A 23,950-nucleotide genomic window follows, 5' to 3' on the forward strand; every position below is an offset into this window, starting at 1 on the left:
CCTTTTAGTTCAAATATATGTAAGCCAGTAGAGCACTACACAGAGGAAACTGCGGGCAGGACATAGAAACACTTTTCTTGAGTGGAAAAAAAAGGAGATTCAGTAGCCAAGTAAAAATGTAATGGTGAAAAATCAAATATCGCAAACATATAAAGTCAGCTCTGTGGAAATAATCTATACAAGGTTTCTCCTATAACATGAGGGGAATTGAAAGAAAACTGCTAAATTAGGATGCAGTAGTTAGGCTGTAATTGGTGCTGTGCATTAGCTGTGTGACTGTGGCCAGTCTATCTAAGCCTCAATTTCCTCATTTATAAAATACGCACTATTTAACTCCTGCCTTACTAGATTAGTGTAGAAGATCTATACAGTGTTCCTTAGAAATATTTGCAAACTACATTTGCAAAAATAGAATGACTTAGCCCTTCAGGATTTGGAAAATAATGTTCTAAAGCCCAGAGGAAATAAGTTCAAATGTGTGTGTGTGTTACATCTTATGATCCCTATTGTTTCTTCCCTGTATTGTGAATCCATTCATTCATTAATTCAATAAAAATTGACTGTGTACCTCTTTCACACCTAGCACAAATCTAGGTATCAGAGATGGAGTAGTGAACAAGAGAGACAAAAGTCTTGACCACATATATCTTACCATAGGGTGACAGGTACAACAATAAATAAAGAGGCATCAGTATAATAATGTCATCTCTGAAGAAAAACAAAGGAGGATAAAGGACTAGAGAATAATGGTGTGAGGCTGGGGGCTATTTTAGATCAGGGAGACAGGGAAGTTCTCTCCAAGAAGATGATATTAAGCAGGGAATAGGTCTGGTTCAATCTTCTATTCCTCATAGCATTCAGAATGTAGTTGGTGGTCAATAAATGTCCATTAAGTGTCATTAAATACATTTTGATCATATCTGTAAATATATGTGTTTGTGTGTGCTCTGCTGGGGAATCAATTCCTTTCATTTTATACATTTAAAATATGACTTGATTCTTCACCTGTTCAAAGCAAAGGAATACCAGTATTTCCTCGCAGTATTTTCCAATAGGCATCCCCCAATACTAGCAGAGTAAAGGCCCTTGGAAGCCAACTCAATAGCAGCACTGTCTGTCAGAAAGTTTTTATTATGATGTCATATAAAGAGATGAAGTGGAGGCCCTAAAAGTTGATTTGGTATGCCTGGAGACACAGTACAAGAGTTAGGACCCAGAACTTCTAATTCCTTTCACCTCTACCAGATAACTTTAAATTTTTCCAAGAATTAAAAAGAAAAAAAGTACAGGGCCAGAGAGTCAAATGGGCATTAAAACACTAGCACAGAACAAACTGTTTGCCACAAAAATGGCCTTTAATGAAATGCCAATCTCTAAATGAGTCCTACTCAGTGCCAATGTAAATTTTATAGTCACCTTCCATTCTTCCCTGAAAAATCATTTGAAAAAAGTTCTATATGATCAATCAAGTCAATTGTCTCCCCCCAGATTCCTCCTCAAGGCTCCTGTCATTTGAGTAACTGGGAGCCCAAGGGGATGCTGTAGACTCTTAGACCAATGTTCTCCTTTTTTTTCTTATCAGAGTCAAGACTACAAACTAATTCAAATAGGACCCTGTCCAACAGGTCTTACTGAGTCATTTTTAGGCTCTTAAAAAATATAAGAAAAAGAGAAAGGTGATGACTAGGTACACACTGAAGATGGTGACGGTAGAAGAAGTCAAGCCATTCATCAGAAGGTGCTAAAACTCATGTCAGTAGCATTTTTGGACTTGAATTGGGGTAGCATTCATGCTCTACTTTGTCGTAGAGGCACTGTTATAGGTAGGTGAGTGAATATGTAACTGAGAAGTTGGGGGTGGGACAGGAAAGGGGACAGCTAAAAACATTTTCCCCCTCCTAGAGCCTAGCTTAGATCACATCCAAAGCACAACGAGTACCAGTGATTAATAGACTCATAAAATAGCATAGATGAGAATGATCAGTTTGGAACACCTAGTCCACCCCACCGCGCCAAAACTGGCTCAGTCAGTGTGCATGAGTGTTCCCTGCAATGTGTTCTCTATTAGCCTCCTGATAGAGGGGAGGATGAGATCAGCTTACGTTGTCATGTGGCAAAGCTGCTCCATGGGCTGATAGGCACATGTAATACGACATGCCTGAGCTAGCTCCTCCTGAAGTCGCCCCCTGAGTTCTCCGTCCCTCTGTCCTCTATGATTCCCTCTGCTTCACCACAGCCAGTGGCACGTTAAGCACACATAGGATATCCACACAAAGGTACCAGGCAGAGTCATTCCCAGACCCCTGGAGATTTCCAGCACATCACACACACACACACACACATGCACGCACACAGGCACACTACCTTTTTCTCACCATGCCACCGCTCCACCCTTTACCTCCACCCCACATGTCCACCTTGGCCACCAAGGTGTAAATGAAAAAGTCATGGTCCTTTACCCACAGCCTCCTCTGGGGTCCAGTAACCCGAGGAGTCACACACGCGCCGGGAGGAAGCCGTGTGCACGTACTGACGGAATGTCCCATCTTCAGTGCAGGCACCACACACGCTGCCCGGGACCCTGGGAAAACAATGGGTGGGGGTGGAGATGGGGAGAATAGATCAGATGAACTGGGATAACAAAATTCACAAGACCTTTGGGGCATGGGAGTGGCAATGGGTAGTGAGGCCTTAGTGGGTAACTGAGAACACAACTATTTCTCAACTCATTTCCTTCTTGTATAGACCTCATCTTTGCAAAATTCGTAGTGACATGAAAATCTCAAGGTTATGAAGCAGAAGAATTTAACTAAGTCATAAAGGAGGCCTGTGGAGATGAAAGAGGTCTTCTATCCAGTCAACACAAAATAATTACAATCTGAATCTTTCAACATAAAACGACTTATACACTGACTCTCAATAAGTCATCCAAAGCCTCCTTGCATTCCCCCAACTGAAACAGGCAACAATTTTCACAGTAAACTTATTAGTTATACGTGCTCTTATGTTTTAACTCTCTACTTTTAATCACACACATAAAATAAAAGTCATATGAAATGTAACGTTCCTTGGTTCTCCATTGCCTATAGGGATACATCTAAATTCCTTACCATGATTCAGGGCCCTTCAGAGGATAGCTCCAGCCTTACCTACTTCAGTCCCTTCATGAATTTCATTTATGTTCCCATCACAATAACTAATCACCATTTCACAAATACATCATACCCTTCACACAGCTCCGTGAAACCTGCTGTTCTCTCTCTGGCTAAATAGGCTTTCTAAGCTTCTCTGTTTAGCAAGCTCCTACTCATCCTTCAAGACCCATGCAAATGTAACCTTTGCAGTGGCACTTAGCCTGACTCCTCTGGATGGCCAGCACTCTCTCTTCTGGGCACCCACTGTACCTTCTGGCTCCCATTGTAGGGCACTGATCTGTGGTGTTGAGAATCCCCATTCCCATTCCTCCTCCTTTGCCTGTGAGCAGATCCAGACCAAGCTCTATCTTTCTATGCCCAGCAGTTAGGACACAGACTGGCCTCAGCAGTCCCTCTGTGAGAGCTTGTTCTATGCGCATCCTTGAGACTATTAATACACCTATGAAGAGCTCTTCAAGCACCGTATCTTGAAGAGGTAATGACAACAATAGCTGAATAACAAGGGGAAATCACTTGATGAGGCCTGTCTCTGATACTTAGAATCTTTTTTTTTAATTTATTGAAGTATCGTTGCTGTACAATATTATAAAAGTTATATGTATACAATACAGCAATTCATTTTTAAAGGTTATACTCCATTTACAGCTATTATGAGATATTGGCTATATTCCCTGTGAGGTACAATATATCCTTGTAGCTTATTTTATACTTAATAGGTTGTGGAAGCCCAATTGTGAACGATCCATCTGCAAACGGAGGCATCAAATCAAGGTCTCTCAACAAGTAGAGGGAGAAAAGTAAAATCTTGCAATAGAATGGCAAAACAGTATTGTTAAATAAGGGTAATAAGTATGCTACCAGCTCCCATTTATTAAGCACCGTATATACCTGGCATTGTTCCACTAGGTGCTTTTCATAAATTATTTCTAATCCCTGTAAGAACCCTGTTTACAAACGAGGACACTCAGGCTCAGAGGGATGAAGTAAATTGCCTAAAGTCGCAGCAAGTTTCTTAATTCCTCTGAGCAAGTTCCCAAACACCATCAAGTGTCCAGTACTTTGGCAACCAAAAGGTGTCGTTAACTCCAACCCCCGACTGCAGTCAGCGCTCACTTCTGTTGCGGACGCAACTCCAAACCACATTTCCCTGATGCACTTGGCTCTTCCGGGGCCGCTGCTTAGTGCGTGGTTGGGCTCCTCTCTGACATAAGGATTCCAAATACCTACTGGGGAGGAGTAAACATAACTCCGAGTGTGACACAAATCGCTGGGTACGTGACGTGAGTTTCCCCGACACACGTGTCAGGAGGCCTCAGCGCTGTAGCCCACCTCGCTGAGAAAAGGAAGCCAACTGCAGCCTTTTCTGCCAACAGCCTCGCAGCAAGCCAGCACTGATGTCTGCTTTATCGTAACGTTTGTACCAGAGAGAGAATTGAAAGATTAAATTGTTTACATGTGTTACATAAACTGATGTAAGACACGGGTCTGCACATGCCCACAGAGGACCTATTGTTCAGCCAGAGCAACCCAAGCTGCACTAGGTCACACGTGCAGGAAGAGGATTCTTACACACATCACAGAGATATATGTTGACTCACACAGGGAACCCATGAGAGCTTGGGTGCCGATGACAATCAAAACTGCTTTATAGGATTGCGGGGTCTAAGTAATGTCATGCATTAAGTGTACACCAGGTGTCAAGGACAGGTTCCAAGATCCCAGAAGGCCGGGAAAGCCACTTTGAAAAACGGTTCACCTGCTTCCTCCCATCCCTGTCTCTCCCTGTCCTCTCTCCCAGGCTTTCAGCAAAGCTGGAGTACACAGGAACATGCTTCAGGGACATTCAGCTCCGTAGTTGGGATCTGACACCCAGAAGGGAAGCGTGACACACAGATGAGGGACCCTCCACCTGCTAAAGGGGAAAGCTCTAAATTCACAGAAACAATCTATTCCATGTCCTCCATTTCTGAAATTCCAGGGGATACCCCCAATTCAGCTCTATCCAGCTGTGGTGTCCTGGGCTAGCCACCGTGTGCTTCTCTATGCCTCGGATTCCTCACTTATATAGCAGGGATTGGGCTCACTGCAAGGACAAAATAAGACAATTGCAGGTAAAATACCTCGCACAGTGCCTCACACATAGAAGGACCGAAGAGCCCACAGTGGTAGGTTTTGAAAACGGAGAGCAGGTCGTGGATGGGGTTCTGGCCCTTTTCAGTTAAACCACATTCCCCCATCCTCCCACCAATTGTCAGATGTCATCCTTTTCCTACCTTCTCTCTTTTCCACAAAAATTTTCCTGGTATTCATTATACACCAATATGCAAAGGATGAATAAAAACCAAGTTTAGGTGTAATGATTCTCTTCAATAAACATGAATTAGCTGTTTATTGTGGCAGGCCAAGAGACAAAGATACAAAAAAATAGTCCTGACCCCAAGGAATTGCCAGTTGAGTAGTGGAGCAGATAGGAAAATGAACAGATAATGACAATTCCGCAAGATAGTAGCCATAAGTGGGGTAGGCATAGGGTAGGCACGGGGTACAACAGGACACAGAGGAGGCATTAGAAATGCCCACACGAGCCAGTTAAGCCCCTGATGCACAGCTTGAGTTGCCAGCCACCCACTCACCCCCAGAACTGCCTGGAGGAACATACCCTACTTCCCTTCTTCCAGACACCACTGTGCAAGTAGCAAGCCCCTGCTCCACCCTTACACCAAGGAGGAACAGCTGACCTGGACAGGTGGCAAATGCCATCTCAGTTTTGTCAGGTCATTTTTTATCACATTTGTCAACCTCTTCGCAGCTCCTAGAAGCCCACCAGATGTGATATTAGGAAACATCCGGATGCCCCTCGCCAAGGAGTGGGCACATATGATGCACCATTGGCTGACGTGAGAGCCCCATGAGCTCTGCTCAGGAGATGAGCACCGAGCAGGGTGGCGGAGGCAGCCCTGAGTAGCGGTGCATATTTATAGTTCCAAACTGGGGTTCCCCCAACGTCACATCCTTCCCCTTGTTCACAAGAAATGCCACAGAGAAAGATACCAGTGCCTCTCTCACCTGTCATACACAACTCCACTAATTGGAGGCAGCCAGTGGATAGTGAGGGACAGGGGGGTCTGCCCGATGACCATGGGTGGGATGGGAATGGGGGTGGGCTTTCGGCTTTGACTCCATTGCTGATATACAAGGTCCAAATAGCAGTGCATTCGGGCCACTTGGTTAGGGGTGAAGCTGTCAGTGCAGTCGTCATCTGCAGAGACAAAAAAGGGAACAAGAGAGATGGAGGTTTTAACCTGCAATGTCCACCAAGGTAGGGATAGATTTTGCCAGGAAATATCTAGGCTGGAAGTGGGAAAGAGAAGGCAGAGAAGAGCACTGGCTTATCTCTAAAGTAAGTTGGGCTTGATGTTTACCTTGATGTTGGCCAGAGTGAGACTCGCGCCCAGGGGTTCAGGGTTGCTCTGAGCTGACATTGCTTATTCAGGAAACCACAAGATGGCAGTGTTTCAGCATATGGCCTTTTAATTCGTGAACATGTGTGGAGTCTCAGACACCTGCTTTATGCCCAGTGACTTTGGCCCAGGTAAGTGAGCATTCATAGAGATGCTCAAGAGGAGAGAAAGCCAAAAAGTCAAGCAGGCAGCAGGACTGGGAATGGTGATCCTCAACTTCCTTTTAGAGCTGGTAAAATTTCCTATTAGGTACACTTTTCATAGGGTTAGAAAAGGAGTTATCTTAGCTTCCAGGCCTTCTTCCATGAAGGCCCACCAGTGAAACACTCCCTTCTGCTTCTTAGATGTTTCCTCTGTCCACTTCAAAGGTGGTGCCTAAATAGCTCTGCCCTCCGCACCCCATTGTCTGGTCTCTCTGCCCTGGCAAGGGCCACTGTGTGCTTGTTGGGAGAGGCAAGGATGTTGGTCCTTATGAATTTGATGTACCTGAATCATGCACCAAGATGAGACTTAGATAGGAATATATTGATGGGTCACTCACAGGACCAGCTCAGCACTTTTTCTTCCCTGCAAAGGCATGGTCAGCATCTGCCAGTTATCTTTTCTTTCTTTGTTTTTTTTGGATAGTTATCTAGAACTTATCACCAACAAGCCCCTGGATGTTATAGAAAAATTACTTCCTTCCTTCACCACTGGAATAAGTCATCAAATCACATCAGTCCTTAATTTTAGGGATAAATTTAAGTCCATTATCAGGAGATGATGAGTAGTATTACTTTTTGACAGAAACAAGGGAGGTGTGAAAGGACAAAGTAGAAGCATAATCCAAGACAACAAAACCAGGACCAAGAAAGTACCATTTTTTAAATGAAACAGCACCATTTTCTGTAGGCAAGCTAAGAATCAGCCCTTGTCTAGTGTTGGAAGAAGAGAATCTGATACTTTAAAAAATGACACAACAGAAAAAGGAACTCTGAGCTTAAAATTAACCAGGGCCATCTTCTTGACCAACTTCAAAAATAGTACAAAGAGCCACTTTGAACCAGAAACCTCTTTCTCCATCACCTTTGGACTCTCCTTCAGAGTAAATCCCTACGAATATGGGAAAGAAGCAAAATAACCAAGTTCTAGAGGTCAAAGGGCTCTCAAGAGAGCTTTTGGCTTTTTCCCTTTTTTTAACTGAGATAGAAATATGCTTATCTTTTAATTTTTAGTGGAGGAGAATCTAGTCAATGAGACCCTTAATATTTCAATATTTAAGTTCTTCAAAGACATGAAAAAAAAAAAAAAGAATATGCCATGACAAATACACTTCAACTCTCTGGCATGAATGACTGCTTGATAATCCTCTCTAATTCCCATACCTCCACCCTCCCGGCCCCAAAAGGCTCCCATGTAATCTTAATAAAAAACAAAGACATCAGGACTGTTGTGATACCTGTATAACTCATGTAGTTGCTGAATGGAGCCCCTGGGAAGTGGGTGAAGCCACAGGTGTCATTGATAGGCTCTGGGTCCTGGCACAGCTTACTCTTGGGAGTGGGGGCAGTGTCGGCACAGAGGTCTCCTGTATCCATGGACGGCACCGTCTCCCTGCAGGGGTCGTCACAGGATTCTCTTTCACTGACCCCTTTGAAGACATGGTAGAGTCCCAGGACATGCCCCACCTCATGGATCATGATGTTGGTGTGGCCAGGCATGCCATAATAGGCTGGGTTGAGGACAACACCACCTGTAATGGAAGGTTTGCAAAACATCTCTAAGCATGTAATAAATAGCCACCCTCTGTCTTCTGGTAAACATTGAATGTTCAATTCCAGCCTCTAAGGGGGTGCTTCATAACTTCTAGTGGCATTCAGTCCCTGGTCTTCCCTCTGGCCACAAATACCTTCTGAACCAATCAATAAACATGTCTTTAATCTCTGTCTTGGGTGAGTGCTGTATTAAATGCCAGAGATAACAATACAGACAAGGTGACATGATAGAGGGCCAGGATTCTCAGCCCTGGCTGTGCATTAAAATCACCTGTTGAAAAATACAGATGTCCAAATGCCAGCCCCAGTGAAATGAATCCAAATAGTTGAGGATGGGGTACATGCCTCACTATTTTTTAAAACTTCTGGTTGAGAGCCATTGGTCCAACTGAAAGCACATGGGATTCTCTGAGGACTTGAACAGCTATCTGACCTTCTAGAAGCTCAGTTTTGTTGTCTGTAAAGTGGAGATGAGAGCACTCCTTTTTTAAAGCATTTGGCACATTGAAGGAGTTTAGTAAATGACCGTTGTACATGATGCTTCTGATTTTATGACCCCTAATCTCAAGGAGCTAACAACCACTGAGACAAAAGACAAGTCCAACTGAACTACCATGAAATTCCGAATGTCATGGGCACTACAGGAATTTGCTCCACTCTCATTCCTCCCAAATCTCCCTGAGAACACCAAGGGAGGTGTTTCAGAGAAGAGTTCCATCCATTGCATCCAATCTGGGCTTAGATGAAAGACCTAGTGGTATCACTGTATATTACAAGAGAAAAGGCTAAGGATCTCTGAGTATCCCAACTTCTATCTGTCTAGTTCCCAATCCCTGCTTCTCTCCTCTCCCCATGGAAGACTTTCCTTCTTCACCCCTAAACATTGTTAGGATCAGACCCATCTTCATCTCCAGGACCTGGAAGAGGGAATGTCAACAGCTCTGGACCAACCCTCTGGGATCCAGAGTCACCCTAGCTGTATTTCCAGGCTGATCCTGCCCTTGTGTCCCAGATCCAATCCCAGTTCCCCAGACTTGCTTCATTCCTCCTACCTAAGTCCTCCCTGTTTCAATAGTCTGCTGAGTATAGCGGACCCCCCAGAAGAATAGCCCTGCCTTTCTTTTGCCAGATCATATTCAATATGTCCCATTCCTGAACTCTACACAATACCCTATAGACAACTACATACATGGTTTTATGGGCAGGATACAGTCACCAGGGTATCTGGTGCTACACCCATTGGTTTCTGTAATGGGCAGCTCAATCTACCTTTTTAGTGACTACCATATTGCAAAGGGCAGTTTCTAAATCCAAGTTCTAGTTTCTTCTAGTCTACTCAGACATGCTGACATTAACCAAGCCATGCTTAGACTTGTCCTGAGATATACTGTCTACTTTCACATCTAAAACAAAGCTAGACCTCATCTCCCTTGTTTATCATTTCTATTACTCCCAGTAAACATTCAACATTATTATTTTTTCCTTCTATAAAAATATATTCTGTATAATTTTATACATTTGTGCATCATTATTATGTCAACCTATAGGTAAAAATTAGTTTGAAAACAGATCTATTTCAAAAACATCCAGGGTGTCCAGTATTTGAATAAACCTGGTAAAATGAAATATTTCCATCTTTCAAGATGCCTTCCGCTTCATGTTTACATATCCAGTTTCAGTAATAATTATCATCAAAGTTATACACCATTATGCTCTCGGTTCTCTAACAGCAATATCGACCTTCACATCAATGAGGATTCTAACAGAACACGTTTTTGTTCTCTCCAAATTGCCTATACCAATTTGCCAGAATCAAATTTTGAACGGCTACAACTTGCCTATAAGTTTTGAGTATCTACGCTGAGTAGTTTTTCCCAAATTGTGTTCATAAACTCTGGTCCTGGGTGATTCTTTGCAAAAAAAAGTAGTATCAGTGGTTAAATATGCTTGAGGAAAGAAAGGTAGCATGCCATACGTCCTCTGGAAGATTCACATTGTACCTGAGAACTGTTTTGTTAAAGGTTCTGAAAAGTCCTGCAGCAATTTTGTTTAATCCTTTGTGCCCCAAATTTATTTGAACACAGAACCTGTTTGGGGTAGAATACTTTTTGACGTATGGAATACTGAATTACTCGGAGCGCAATGCATGAAATACTACCAAAGACCAAAAAGCTTCCCAATCAATAGTTATTTTCTATCCATATTCTTGCCCCTGAGCAAATGTCAAATACCTCCTCATCCTATGGTAAGTCCAAGACAAGTTCTCTTGGGATCTCCTCCAGCAGCAGAGAAAGGAACTAGAGCTGAACAGAAATAAGGTTCCAGGAAGAAGGTCTAGCAAAAGTAGCATGTGTCAAAGACATAGGCTGGGAGTGTGGCCTTGGGGCACTCAAAGTGGATATGAGCATGGTCATGATAATAGTAGGCTTCTTATCAACCTCTAGAAGTCTCTGCCTCAAGTCCAAATGAAATTTTTCCAAATCTAAAAATATTCACAGTCTCTTTTCAATAAACCTGGTTATTTATAAGAGGAGGAAGAAGCATAAACATGCAAATCCTCAGCCCTTCCAGCAAATCTCCTCCATGCCAAGGACAATTGGCCAGAGTTCTCATCCACAGCACCCTTAATACACATCCCCAAAGCAGGAGAATATAGATTTAACCATACGGCACTTAAATTTTAACGAAAAGCATAAGCCTTTGAACACATTTACTGACAGTTATATTTTTGATTCCAGAGAGATGACACTTCTAGCCCCAAATCATCTGTATGGAACACCTAGTAATGAGCTTACTTACTATATAATTAGAATAGTGTATACTCTCATTCAGGAGTAAGTGCTGTGTACACCAACCTATGTTAAGGAAAAAGGTCAAGACCCTGGACCTCTTACAGTAATTCTGTCCAGTAGACCCCAAGGTTATAGATTAGAACTTAAGGACTTTGAAATGTGGTCCTGACCCTGACTAGCTGTGTGACACTGGCCCTGCTCTTTAACCTTTCCCAAGGTCTCTTCTGTAAAGTGAGGGGGCTACATGGGCTTATGGCTAAGAGTCCTTCCTATTCTCCTCCTGTGCCTCTGAGAGCTAGCATGCAGGACGGAGTGAGACAATCATAAAAACCACGTGGAGGAATTTGTGTTATGGACTATCACCACCTCGGCTTGGTGAGTTGTGTTCCCAGACTCCCATCTCTCAGTAGCCTGAGGAGAAGGGGAAAGGCTGGGAATGAGCAGCCGCAGACATCTACTCTATCTGCTACAGATGGTCAAGTGATACACTCACTGCCTGTTCATCCTCACACCATTCCCGCAAGTGTGTGCTCTCCTTCCTCTCTCCTGAGCATGGGCATCCCACACTGCTCTCAATCCCTCTTTATTCCAGCTAAAACAAACTGGTTAAGTTATTAGGGGAGTGGGTTTTAATCACTCAGAGACACACACACTGATACACCCATATGGGGAAGAAAGACATTACTTATTTCATGGTTTACTTTATAAAAGTTCTTTCACATTTTAATGAAAATAACACACACACAGACACACACACACACACACACACACACACACACACAAACCACACGCTTATGCCAAAGTCTGAGTGAGGCATAAGACTCAAAATCTAAAGAGGAATGTTGGTCAAAATTTAAAAAGAGGAAGGTGAAAACTTTTCATTAAGAAGGAAAAAGAAGAGGGTGTGGAGAGAAGGGAACCATCCTACACTGTTGGTGGGAAGGTAAATTGGTACAGCCACTATGGAGAACAGTATGGAGGTTCCTTAAAAAGCTAAAAATAGAGCTACCATATGATCCTGCAATCCCTCTCCTGGGCATGTATCCAGAAAAAGATAAAAACTCTAATTCGAAAAGATACATGTACTCCAATGTTCATAGCAGCACTCTTTACAATAGCCAAAACATGGAAGCAACCTAAATGTCCACCAACAGATGAATGGATAAAGAAGATGTGGTACATACGCACAATGGAATATTACTCAGCCATAAAAAAGAATGACATAATACCATCTACAGCAACATGGATGAACCTAGAGATTATCATACTAAGTGAAGTAAGTCAGACAGAGAAAGACAAGTATCATATGATATCACTTATATGTGGACTCTAAAAAAATTATACAAATGAACTTATTTACAAAACAGAAATAGACTCACAGATATAGAAAACAAACTTATGGTTACCAAAGGGTAAAGGTGGGGGAGGGATAAATTAGGAGTATGGGCTTAATGTATACACACTACTGTATATAAAATAGGTAAACGATAGGGACCTACTGTATAGCACAGGGGACTATATTCAGTATCTTGTAATAACCTATAATGGAAAAGAATCTGAAAAAGTATATACATATATATATATATCACTTTGCTGTACACCTGAAACTAACACAACATTGTAAATCATATTTCAATTTAAAAAAAAGAAGGAAGAAGACATGACATATAATAAGTAAAAACCGAGTCCCAAGAGTGGCAACTCCTTCCTGTCTTCTCTGTCACTTGGGTTCAACTTACCCTCACAGGGGAATGAGCAATACTTTTCCAGGAGGAACTTAATAGAAATCAGGAAAAGATAGTACAAAATGCTACCTTCCAGGACTATTTTTAATATTCAAGCAAACCAGCATCATCTTCTGAAGTGGGTACTTATGCCCCACACTTTCCTCCATTTTCGTTACTAACAACATGGGTCATACTCCGAGAGGTTACAAGTGGTTACTCCTTACACCATTGCACAGAAGCCTCTCTCACACTAAGTGGCCTTTGGAGTGACCAGGGCTCCTTCTTTGGCTGTGGACTCTCACTGGAAATGTATTGATCTTTATTTAGGGGGACATTCTTTAAAAGTGCTAAGGCTATTTCCCGATCTGTTCAATGGAAATAACAAGAGTTCCTACCTCAAAGGGTTGTTATAAAAATTGAAGTATTGATAGTAATGCAGATAAATAAGCATTTAGCTTATTTTCCATAACAAAGTAATTCAAAATGTGTATTAGACTGTTGTCAATATTATTATAATTACATAATGCAGCCTGGCCACACACACTCATTTGCTCCCACCCCTCACTGGCTCCCACCTAACCATCTTCATTCACCAAGAAAATGAAAGCTAGGGTCTGACCACAAACTGGGCAGACCTCACAGAGTGATACCAGACATCACCAGGCAAGGCAGACAAATACCTTCACATAAGGAGCTCTGATTTGCCTCTAAGCTGCTCACACTTTGTTTCCATGTTATTCTGATCTTAAGACCCAGGGACACCCAGAAGACAGAAATGAATTGGACAGAGTTTCAGATAGACAAGTGCCCATTCTCTTCATAGACAGCATATTGGCATTCAAAAATTATTTGCAGTAGCCTGAAATTAGTGACTGTGGGAGGAAAGGAAATCTTAAGGGATTGGGACAGTAGGCTTAATTCTTCATAGACCTTGCTGGTAGGTTCAAGACCCCTTTTTATGTAGTGTCAATAACCTTTTCCTTCCTACTTCTCTAGTTTTAGAGACTATAATTATCATTTCCTACACTCAGAACCACTGTTCATTTTTGTCTTTTCTCATCTGGAAGGATAAAATTAAAACATAATTGAGGGATAAATGTGGTGATAGGATGGGAGGGACGGGATTCCCTTTCCTACAATAGAATTCCTTCCTTTGTGTTCTCTGCTCTCACCTGCCATTTTGAAACAGGAAGTAGAAAGACATGTCAATATATGTTTCAACCATACCTTGGCCCTTCAGTCTTCACTCTGAGACACTATTAGACTCTTTCTACTCTCATTCACCTCCCCAACGCCTGTCCTACAAGGCTTCCTAGGGACTGACCACCAGACCAAGAGTACCTACTCAGGGGAAATTTTGAAGTAATAGTGTGAATTGAGGGGCAACATTTTGGAAATACTAACATTTCACCCAAGTGGTTCCTTGCCTCCCTCCCCCTTACCCTACTGCCAGACTCTCTTGCATACATTCATTACCTGCATTCATTCATTACCTTACATTACAGAGTGAAAAGCAAGGAAAGAAGTCCTTTTCTGGATGTGAGATTTCCAAAATCTATACCATTCCCTGAGAGGACTCCATGGTTTAGCCAGCATGATAGATAAATGGAGGAAAGTAATCCTTGCCTCACATTACCAACACTACCACCACATTTTAGCCTAGAAAAGATTCTCCTAAGCTGGAGGAAAAGAGATAAAAAGGAAATAATGCGAATGTATAGACGGTGGTGGGTCCAGATAAAATGGACTGTAATCCATCTTTTGAGACCCCAGTAAAGGGATAAAGATTCAAAACAGGTGCATGTGATCTGACAACAGGGGGGTTTTGCCTCATTCCGGTGATGGATTCCTGAGTAAGGAGCCTAGTTCTAAAGAAGAATGCTGACCAGTGAGGCTAAGAGGGCAGGGTGATAGAGAGCCTTCCAGAGAATCCCTGAAGGAGAAGGACCCTGTGATGGGAACAAGGGTCATCTTAGGTTACCAGCATCACCTGATGACTAAGGACAAAATGGATCCTTCCATCTATGGCCTTGGCATTTATAAGTCAGCTCTGCAGTTAGATACAGACCCAGGCAAAAGAAACTCAATTGACTAAGAATAAATTTCTACTACCCAGCAACAGCTGGGCTCAAAGTAAGTATAAAGTTCATTATAGAAGAATAAATAAAAGTTACATTTCTTGCATACCTGAATGTTGTACTGGAACTTGAACTCACCACATGCCAGTACCACTTACTTGTACATAGAACATAATATGAATGGGGCTCTCTGGATTTAGCAACTGGTGGCCATGTGTGGCGCAGCTGTTGCTTAACGGACTGGCGGGGAGCACAAATGCCTTCTTAGGAGACCTTTCAGCCTTGATTATAAGAGACGAACTAAAACACTAAGACAGGGTTGTTGTGTGGTCCAGAGGATGGTGCAGGGGAAGAAAAGAGAGAAGTTGCTGATTAAAAGATTAAATCTCAGTAGCAGACAGCCAAGCTCCCAAAGTGATGCTGTATCCAAGTTCCAACTGGCTTTTCCCAGCTTAAGCACAAGACCGCCAGAGTAGCACGTGGCAAAGAGAATGATTCCCAAAGTCACTTCTATTAAAGAAAAAAAAAAAAAGGAAACTCAGGCAGCTTGAGGAAAGGACATGAGTTGAAATGACTTTAAAAGAGTTCTGTAAAACTTTTAGGGCTGAATGTTATATGCCCATAAAACAAGGAGGTTCAGAGCTGGTCTGCAGGTGCCTCCATAATTACTTCCAGTTACTGGCTGAGACACACTCCCCCAAACACGCTCTGCAAGGAAGCGACAAAGCTATCAAAGTGTGTGGGGGTCCAAGGAAGGAGCACTTTGGAGCAGGGCAAGGGAAGGAAGTGGTAGAGGTGGGCTGACAGACAAAGGGAAAGAAAGAAATGGAAAAGGTTTAAAAAAAAAAGTCACAAGTGCTTAGAAAATGAAGCAAATTTTTAACAGAACCAGCCCAGGAACCATTCATCTCCAAATCTTATATTGGCTTCTTAGTTTTACAGCCTGTGGTCTCATTAGAAAGAAGTCCTAGTTCTGGACAAGATTGAACAAAGTGAAGAATGTGTAGAGGGTAAAGATTTTGCAAAGTCTGATGTCATTTTTTGTCTCCTTTTAAACTCTTTCAGCCACTCCTACCCACAACTGGCAAGCACTCTGGGCTTGCTTTTTTTTTTTTTTAAACATCTTTATTGGAGTATAATTGCTTTACATTGCTGTGTTAGTTTCTGCTATATAAAAAAGTGAATCAGCCCTACGTATACATATATCCCCATATCCCCTCCCTCTTGTGTCTCCCTCCCACACTCCCTATCCCACCCCTGTAGGTGGTCACAAAACACGGAGCTGATCTCCCTGCGGTGTGGCTGCTTCCCACAAGCTATATATTTCACATTTGGTAGTGTATATAAATCCATGCCACTCTCTCACTTCGTCCCAGCTTACACTTCCCCTTGCCCATGTCCTCAAGTCCATTCTCTGCATCTGTGTCTTTATTCCTGTCCTGCCCTTAGGTTCTTCAGAACCTTTTTTTTTTCTTTTTTTAGATTCCATATATATGTGTTAGCATACGGTATTTGTTTTTTTCTTTCTGACTTACTTCACTCTGTATGACAGACTCAAGGTCCATCCACCTCACTACAAAAAACTCAATTTCATTTCTTTTTATGGCTGAGTAAAATTGCATTGCATATATGTACCACATCTTCCTTATCCATTCATCTGTCAGTGGACATTTAGGTTGCTTCCATGTTCTGGCTATTGTAAATAGAGGTGCAATGAACATTGTGGTATATGACTCTTTCTGAATTATGGTTTTCTCAGAGTATATGCCCAGTAGTGGGATTGCTGGGTCATAGGGTAGTTCTTTATTTAGCTTTTTAAGGAACCTCCATACTGTTCTCCATAGTGGCTGTATCAATTTACATTCCCACCAACAGTGCAAGAGGGTTCCCTTTTCTCCACACCCTCTCCAGCATTTATTGTTTCTAGATTTTTTGATGATGGTCATTCTGACTGGTGTGAGGTGATACTTCATTGTAGTTTTGATCTGCATTTCTCTAATGATTAGTAATGTTGAGCATCCTTTCATGTGTTTGTTGGCAATCTGTATATCTTCTTTGGAGAAATGTCTATTTAGGTCTTCTGCCCATTTTTGGATTGGGTTGTTAGATTTTTTGATATTGAGCTGCATGAGCTGCTTGTATATTTTGGAGATTAATCCTTTGTCAATTCTTTCATTTGCAAACATTTTCTCCCATTCTGAGGGTTGTCTTTTCATCTTGTTTATGGTTAACTTTGCTATGCAAAAGCTTTTAAGTTTCATTAGGTCCCATTTGTTTATTTTTGTTTTTATTTCCATTTCTCTAGGAGGTGGGCCAAAAAGGGTCTTGCTGTGATTTAAATCATAGAGTGTTCTGCCTATATTTTCCTCTAAGAGTTTTATAGTCTCTGGCCTTACATTTAGGTCTTTAATCCAATTTGAGTTTATTTCTGTGTATGGTGTTAGGAGCTGTTCTAATTTCATTCTTTTACATGTAGCTGTCCAGTTTTCCCAGCACCACTTATTGAAGAGGCTGTCTTTTCCCCATTGTAAATTCTTGCCTCCTTTATCAAAGATAAGGTGACCATATGTGCGTGGGTTTATCTCTGGGCTTTCTATCCTGTTCCATTGATCTATATTTCTGTTTTTGTGCCAGTACCATACTGTCTTGATTACTGTAGCTTTGTAGTATAGTCTGACATCAGAGAGCTTGATTCCTCCAGCTCTGTTTTTCTTTCTCAAGATTGCTTTGGCTATTCGGGGTCTTTTGTGTTTCCATACAAATTGTGAAATTTTTTGTTCTTGTTCTATGAAAAATGCCATTGGTAGATTGATAGGGATTGCACTGAATCTGTAGATTGCTTTGGATATTATAGTCATTTTCACAATGTTGATTCTTCCAATCCAAGAACATGGTATATCTATCCATCTGTTTGTATCATCTTTACTTTCTTGCATCAGTGTCTTATAGTTTTCTGCATACAGGTATTTTGTCTCCTTAGTTATGTTTATTCCTAGGTATTTTATTCTTTTTGTTGCAATGGTAAATGGGAGTGTTTCCTTAATTTCTCTTTCAGAGTTTTCATCATTAGTGTATAGGAATGCAAGAGATTTCTCTGCATTAATTTTGTCTCCTGCTATTTTACCCAATTCATTGATTAGCTCTAGTAGTTTTCTGGTAGCATCTTTAGGATTCTCTATGTATAGTATCGTGTCATCTGCAAACAGTGACAGTTTTATTTCTTCTTTTCCGATTTGGATTCCTGTTATTTCTTTTTCTTCTCTGATTACTGTGGCTAAAGCTTCCAAAACTGTGTTGAATAATAGTGGTGAGAGTGGGCAACCTTGCCTTGTTCCTGATCTTAGTGGAAATGGTTTCAGTTTTTCACCATTGAGAATGATGTTTGCTGTGGGTTTGTCATATATGGCCTTTATTATGTTGAGGTAAGTTCCCTCTATGCCTACTTTCTGGAGGCATTTTATCATAAATTGGTGTTGAATTTTGTCAAAAGCTTTTTCTGCATCTATTGAGATGATCATATGGTTTTCTCCTTCAATTTGTTAATATGGTTTATCATCACATTGATTGATTTGTGTATATTGAAGAATCCTTGCATTCCTGGGATGAACCGCATTTGATCATGGTGTATGATCCTTTTAATGTGTTGTTGGATTCTGTTTGCTAGTATTTTGTTGAGGATTTTTGCATCTATGTTCATCAGCGATATTGGCCTGTAGTTTTCTTTCTTTGTGACAGCTTTGTCTGGTTTTGGTATCAGGTTGATGGTGACCTCGTAGAATGAATTTGGGAGTGTTCCTCCCTCTGCTATAGTTTGGAAGAGTGTGAGAAGGATAGGTGTTAGGTCTTCTCTAAATGTTTGATAGAATTCACCTGTGAATACATCTGGTCCTGGGCTTTTGTTTGTTGGAAGATTTTTAATCACTGTCTCAATTTCAGCGCTTGTGATTGGTCTCTTTATATTTTCTATTTCTTCCTGCTTCAGTCTTGGAAGGTTGTGCTTTTCTAAGAATTTGCCCATTTCTTCCAAGTTGTCCATTTTATTGGCATATAAATGCTTGTAGTAATCCCTCATTATTCTTTGTGTTTCTGCAGGGTCAGCTGTTACTTCTCCTTTTTCATTTCTAATTCTATTGATTTGAGTCTTCTCCCTTTTTTTTTTTTTTTTTTGATGAGTCTGGCTAATGGTTTATCAATTTTGTTTATCTTCTCAAAGAACCAGCTCTTAGTTTTATTGATCTTTGCTCTTGTTTCCTTCATTTCTTTTTCATTCATTTCTGATCTGATCATTATGATTTCTTTTCTTCTGCTAACTTTGTGGGGTTTTTTGTTCTTCTTTCTCTAATTGCTTTAGGTGTAAGGTTAGGTTGTTTATCTGAGATTTTTCTTGTTTCTTGAGGTAGGATTGTATTGCTCTAAACTGCCCTCTTAGAAATGCTTTTGCTGCATCGCATAGGTTTTGGGTTGTCGTTTTTCCATTGTCATTTGTTTCTAGGTATTTTTTGATTTCCTCTTTGGTTTCTTCAATGATCTCTTTGTTATTTAGCAGTGTATTGTTTAGCCTCCATGTATTTGTATTTTTTACAGATTTTTTCGGCAATTGATATCTAGTCTTATAGCGTTGTAGTCGGAAAAGATACTTGATACGATTTCAATTTCTTAAATTTACCAAGGCTTGATTTGTGACCCAAGATATGATCTATCCTGGAGAATGTTCCATGCGCAATTGAGAAGAAAGTGTATTCTGTTGTTTTTGGATGGAATGTCCTATAAATATCAATTAAGTCCATCTTGTTTAATGTGTCATTTAAAGTTTGTGTTTCCTTATTTATTTTCATTTTGGATGATCTGTCCATTGGTGAAAGTGGAGTGTTAAGTCCCCCACTATGATTGTTTTACTGTCTATTTCCCCTTTTATGGCTGTTAGCATTTGCCTTATGTATTGAGGTGCTCCTATGTTGGGTGCATAAATATTTACAATTGTTATATCTTCTTCTTTGATTGATCCCTTGATCAATCCAAGATTGATCATTATGTAGTGTCCTTCTTTGTCTCTTGGAATAGTCTTTATTTTAAAGTCTATTTTGTGATATTAGAATTGGCACTCCATCTTTCTTTTGATTTCCATTTGCATGGAATATCTTTTTCCATCCCCTCACTTTCAGTCTGTATGTGTCCCTAGGTCTGAAGTGGGTCTCTTGTAGACAGCATATATAGAGGTCATGTTTTTCTATTCATTCAGCCAGTCTATGTCTTTTGGTTGGAGCATTTAATCCATTTACATTTAAAGTAGTTATCGATATGTATGTTCCTATTACCATTTTCTTAACTGTTTTGGGCTTGTTATTGTAGGTCTTTTCCTTTTCTTGCGTTTCCTGCATAGAGAATTTCCTTTAACATTTGTTGTAAAGCTGGTTTGGTGGTGCTGAATTCTCTTAGCTTTTGCTTGTCTGTAAAGGTTTTAATTTCTCTGTTGAATCTGAATGAGTTCCTTGCTGAGTAGAGTAATCTTTGTTGTAGGTTTTTCCCTTTCATCACTTTAAATATGTCCTGCCATTCCCGTCTGGCTTGCAGATTTTCTGCTGAAAGATCAGCTGTTAACCGTATGGGGATTCCCTTGTATGCTATTTGTTGCTTTCCCTTGCTGCTTTTAATATTTTTTCTTTGTATTTAATTTTTGATAGTTTGATTAATATGTGTCTTGGCGTGTTTCTCCTTGAATTAATCCTGTATGGGACTCTCTGTGCTTTCTGGACTTGATTGACTATTTCCTTTCCCATATTAAGGAAGTTTTCAACTATAATCTCTTCAAATATTTTCCAGTCCCTTTCTTTTTCTCTTCTTCTGGGACCCCTATAATTCAAATGTTGTTTTGTTTAATGTTGTCTCAGAAGTCTCTGAGACTGCTCTCAATTCTTTTCATTCTTTTTTTCTTTATTCTGCTCTGTGGTAGTTATTTCCACTATTTTATCTTTCAGGTCACTTATCCGTTCTTCTGCCTCAGTTTTTATGCTATTGATTCCTTCTAGTGAATTTTTAATTTCATTTATTGTGTTGTTCATCATTGTTTGTTTGCTCTTTAGTTCTTCCAGGTCCTTCTTAAATGTTTCTTGTATTTTCTCCATTCCATTTCCAAGATTTTGGATCATCTTTCCTATCATTACTCTGAATTCTTTTTCAGGTAGACTGCCTATTTCTTCTTCATTTGTTTGGTCTGGTGGGTTTTTACTTTGTGCCTTCATCTGCTATGTATTTCTCTATCTTCTCATTTTGCTTAACTTACTGCATTTGGGGTCTCCTTTTCTCAGGCTGCATGTTTGTAGTTCCCGTTGTTTTTGGTGTCTGCCCGCAGTGGGTAAGGTTGGTTCAGTGGGTTGTGTAAGTTTCCTGGTGGAGGGGACTGGTGCCTGTGTTCTGGCGGATGAGGCTGGATCTTGTCTTTTTGGTGTAGAACTGCATCCAGTGGTGTGTTTTGGGGTGTCTGTGAACTTAATATGATTTTAGGCAGCCTCTCTGCTAATGGGTGGGGTTGTATTCCTGTCTTGCTAGTTGCTTGGCATGGAGTGTCCAGCACTGGAGCTTGTTGGTCGTTGAGTGGAGCTGGGTTTTAGCACTGAGACGGAGATCTCCGGGAGACCTCTTGCTGATTGATATAACATGGGGCTGGGAGGTCTCTGGTGGTTCAATGTCCTGAACTCAGCTCTCTCACCTCAGAGGCTCAAGCCTGACACCCAGCTGGAGCACCAAGACCCTGTCAGCCACACAGCAACAAAGAATGGAGGAGTGTTTTTGTGTGGTCTGCTAGCCTTCTACTAGTCCCTGATTTTCCAATCCATTCAGGAAGCAGATTCCTGTTTTCATGTTGTATTGATTTTCTATTGCCATTGTTCTTTCAATGTGTCCTCAGCTACCCAGGGCTCAGCCACCTCGCTCTCCTCGGCTGTGGCCCCTGGGGACTCGGAACTGCATGTGGCCCATCCTCCCACAGGGTTGGGGGTGGGGCAGGGGTGGAGCCCCGCCCTGGGCCTGGCATCGGGGACGGGTGAACACCACTAGCCCTGCTCAAGCTATGGAAGAAGAACCTGCAATCTGGAGAAGAAGAACTGGCGTTCCGGCTGGACCACTATGAAGCCAAGGCCATGTGGCACATCTTCCTCATTAGATACTCCCAGTACCACATGGATGCCTCCCTCACTCTGGGCTTTCTAACTCCTCCCATACCATACCATGGGAGAAAAGTCATTTGATTAACGAAAACTGAAGATGTTATCACTGAGGCCTTGGAGACTTATGATGTACTCCTTTCCTTGTTTCTGGATGAGGGTGGTGCTTCAAACACCCACAACCTCATACTACAGAGTATGAATGGGTAAGATATTTTCTACAATTGATTTATCAATTCAGCATTTATTGAGCATCTATTCAGTGTCAGGTACTGTTCTAGGCACTAAAGATTCAATGATTACTAGGACATATTTTAAGAAAGGAGATCTTTCAAGGCATCACACACAAAGGTGATTATTTATTCCACCTACTTATAAACATATAAACCTATCTTTGGGACACCCCAATTTCAGGGCATTTAGTTCATACCCTAGGATAATTTTTTCCAAAGTTTCAATGTCCAAGAGTGTTTACTATGTTTGAAACCCCAAGGCACCTAAAATTACCCCATTTGCTGAATATTATCTTCTGACAAATAATCTACAGTAGCAGCCAGTGGGTAATTCCAAGGAACAGCCCTCATCCTGTTCATGTCCTGTAGTCTGTCTCGTTAATGATGCTCTAAGTCCTCATATGGACATGGTGTGCTCCAGTTTACATGTCCTGTTTATTCCTTGTCTTGGGGAAGAATCACTCCACTCTGGCATAGTGAAGAGGGGACAGAGTGGAGAGGAACAAAATTGCTTTGCTCTAGCCCAACCATTCAGTGATTTGTCGCACCAGAGTGTGCTTCCCTTTACCTCCTGTGGATTCTTCTACCTCTCCCACGCTGGCTCCTGCACCCATACTCCACAGAAACAATTAGGCTGAGATAACCAGAGACTTCCCACTTGCCAAATCAATGTCTATTTCTCACCCACATTGTGCATGAATGTGTCACAATTGATGTAACACCCTAATCTCAATGTCAACTGTTTGGTTAGGAGGAAGTTAAGCTTTGTTCAGGGTGGGGGGGATCCCCTATAAAAGTTCTAGTTGAGGGAAGGATATCTCCCCTCAGAGCTCATGTCTGCTGCTTTTGTCTTCCCCTTATCCCCTCATGCAGCTATTGCTTTGCTTTCTGCCAGATGCCTGCCACATCTGCGTCACCCCTGTGGTAGCTGTTCTCCAGTCCATCTGGTCCCATGACACCCACAGATCCTCATCAGGCACTACCCGTCTCCCCCAAACTGCCAACAATCACTTATTCTTTCCTTCTGTGACTTATAAGGAGCCTCCCTTTGTTTCTTATAAGCTGCTTTACCACTGCAAGCAATTGGACACCTAAAAACACTTTCCCCCCCCCCCAGAAAGCCAACATCTTTCTAGGGCACTGAAAATCTCTAGGATGGAGATGAAGTAGGTGGGAAGCTAAGGGGCCAACCAGCAACAGCAGCCATGGTATTTGGAACTTCTATTGCTGCTGCTGCTACTGCTACTAATGGAGCTAATATTTACTGAAGCCCTACTATGTGCCAGGTAGTCTTCCTCATGCTTGTTATTCCCATTTTATATGTGAGGTGACTTGCTCAAGATACATTTCTTCCTATCTTTCGGAAGCCATAGCCCACTCTATCACTCTAAGACATTTTTTTCCTCTGAGGGTCACATTATCTGGACTCCTTGGAAGATCCCATGTCTAAAGCCCCATTGTGAGCCAGGTTCAAGTTCCCTCCCACAAGATTCTTGGGTCCCATGCATTGGGGCATGTTGCTTATGATCTGATCAGGATCTCTGAATGTTCCTTGGCAGTACAGACATTCCCTAGAACAATTAAGGAAGA

General features: G+C 41.5%; 1 protein-coding gene across 1 annotated transcript in view; it reads right to left on the minus strand.

Moving 5' to 3' along the window:
* The window catches only part of PAPPA2 (pappalysin 2), a 319,782-nt gene that overhangs the window by 163,204 nt on the left and 132,628 nt on the right, over positions 1-23,950 (minus strand). Inside the window, exons 4-6 of the mRNA XM_061183079.1 lie at positions 8,055-8,348; positions 6,222-6,414; positions 2,460-2,581 (exon numbers count right to left, since the gene is read on the minus strand). Coding sequence (XP_061039062.1) covers positions 2,460-2,581; positions 6,222-6,414; positions 8,055-8,348 — 609 coding nt within the window. The remainder of the gene's footprint in view (positions 1-2,459; positions 2,582-6,221; positions 6,415-8,054; positions 8,349-23,950) is intronic.

The sequence above is a fragment of the Eubalaena glacialis genome, chromosome 3 (genome assembly GCF_028564815.1).
Source record: "Eubalaena glacialis isolate mEubGla1 chromosome 3, mEubGla1.1.hap2.+ XY, whole genome shotgun sequence".
Lineage (NCBI taxonomy): Eukaryota > Metazoa > Chordata > Mammalia > Artiodactyla > Balaenidae > Eubalaena > Eubalaena glacialis.